Source organism: Orycteropus afer, unplaced genomic scaffold, assembly GCF_000298275.1.
Source record: "Orycteropus afer afer isolate SDZICR_OR568_19922 unplaced genomic scaffold, OryAfe1.0 scaffold20618, whole genome shotgun sequence".
Classification (NCBI taxonomy): domain Eukaryota; kingdom Metazoa; phylum Chordata; class Mammalia; order Tubulidentata; family Orycteropodidae; genus Orycteropus; species Orycteropus afer.
The window spans coordinates 1-1,244 of record NW_006942205.1 but is presented as its reverse complement, the minus strand read 5'-3'; the positions used below and the strand labels follow the sequence as shown (position 1 = coordinate 1,244).

Below are 1,244 nucleotides of genomic sequence, written 5' to 3'. Positions count from 1 at the left end.
CTCTCGGCGTGCACCGACACGTAGCTCGACAGCGCGCGCTCGCCCACCCGCCGCTCCACCAGCGAGTAGGACACCAGCGCGTTCTCCTGCGCGTCCGCGTCGTGCGCAGACACCGTGAAGATGTGGCTGCCGGGCGGGTTGTTCTCCTTCACGAACACCGTGTACTCGGGCTGCTCGAAGGCGGGCGCGTTGTCGTTCACGTCGGCCACCTCCACGAATACACTGGCTGTGGCCGACAGAGAAGGCGATCCGCCGTCCTGTGCTGTCACCACCAGCTCATAGGTCGACCTGCTCTCTCGGTCCAAGGAACTGTCCAGCACGAGAGAGTAGTAATTCTTGAAAGTGGACAGCAGTTTGAAGGGGACAAGAGGCGTTAGAGAGCAGGTTACCTGCCCATTTACACCGGAGTCGCGGTCGGACACGCTGATCAGGGCGATGACGGTGCCAAGCGGAGCGTCTTCTGATACGGGTAGAGATAATGATTTGATAACCAGTTCAGGTGCATTGTCATTGGCATCCACAATTTCCAATAGAACAGTGCAGTGGTCTGTCATTGGGGGAGTTCCTTTATCCGTTGCTTCTACTTGGATTTCATATGACTTAGTTTCCTCAAAATCTATGTTACCTTTTACACTCATGTGGCCACTGACCGGATCTAAGTGGAATTTCGACAGAATATCTGCTGATGTGTCTGAATTGAAAGAATAGACAATGTCCTTATTTATGCCTTCATCCAAATCAGAGGCATTAACAATCACTACCAGGGTACCATTTGGTGCATTTTCGAATAATCTCACTTTGTAGACCAAATTCTCAAACGCTGGGGCGTTGTCGTTTACGTCTAGCACAGTGATTTTCAGTTGAGTTGTGCCAGTGAGCTCTGGTTTCCCACCATCAACTGCCGTTATTACTAAATGATGCTCAGGAGTTTCTTCTCGATTCAAATATTTTTTCAACACAAGTCCAAGAGATTTCATTTCCTCATCATTTCTTTTGATATCCAAGGTAAAATACTCATTAGAGTTAAGCCCATAGGTCAACAGAGAATTCGTTCCAATATCTTCATCTGATGCACCCTCTAGTGGAAACCGAGAACCAGGCGGCCTGGATTCGTAAATAAACAGATTTTTTACTGCCGTTGGAAAAATCGGCGCGTTGTCGTTAATGTCCTTCACCTCCACCTCCACGTGGAAAACCTGCAGCGGCTTCTCCACGATCACCTCCAGGTGGACGCCGCACACCGC

The 1,244-nt window shown here is 50.0% G+C and overlaps 1 protein-coding gene across 1 annotated transcript; it reads right to left on the bottom strand.

Annotated features, from left to right (window-relative positions):
* Positions 1–8: 8 nt before the first annotated feature.
* On the bottom strand, positions 9–1,238 carry LOC103213628 (protocadherin alpha-3-like; the record flags this gene model as incomplete). Its single annotated transcript, XM_007959358.2, has 1 exon — positions 9–1,238. A coding segment is annotated over one exon (1,230 nt), but the record flags the coding sequence as incomplete, so codon positions are not given.
* Between the last annotated feature and the right edge of the window lie 6 nt (positions 1,239–1,244).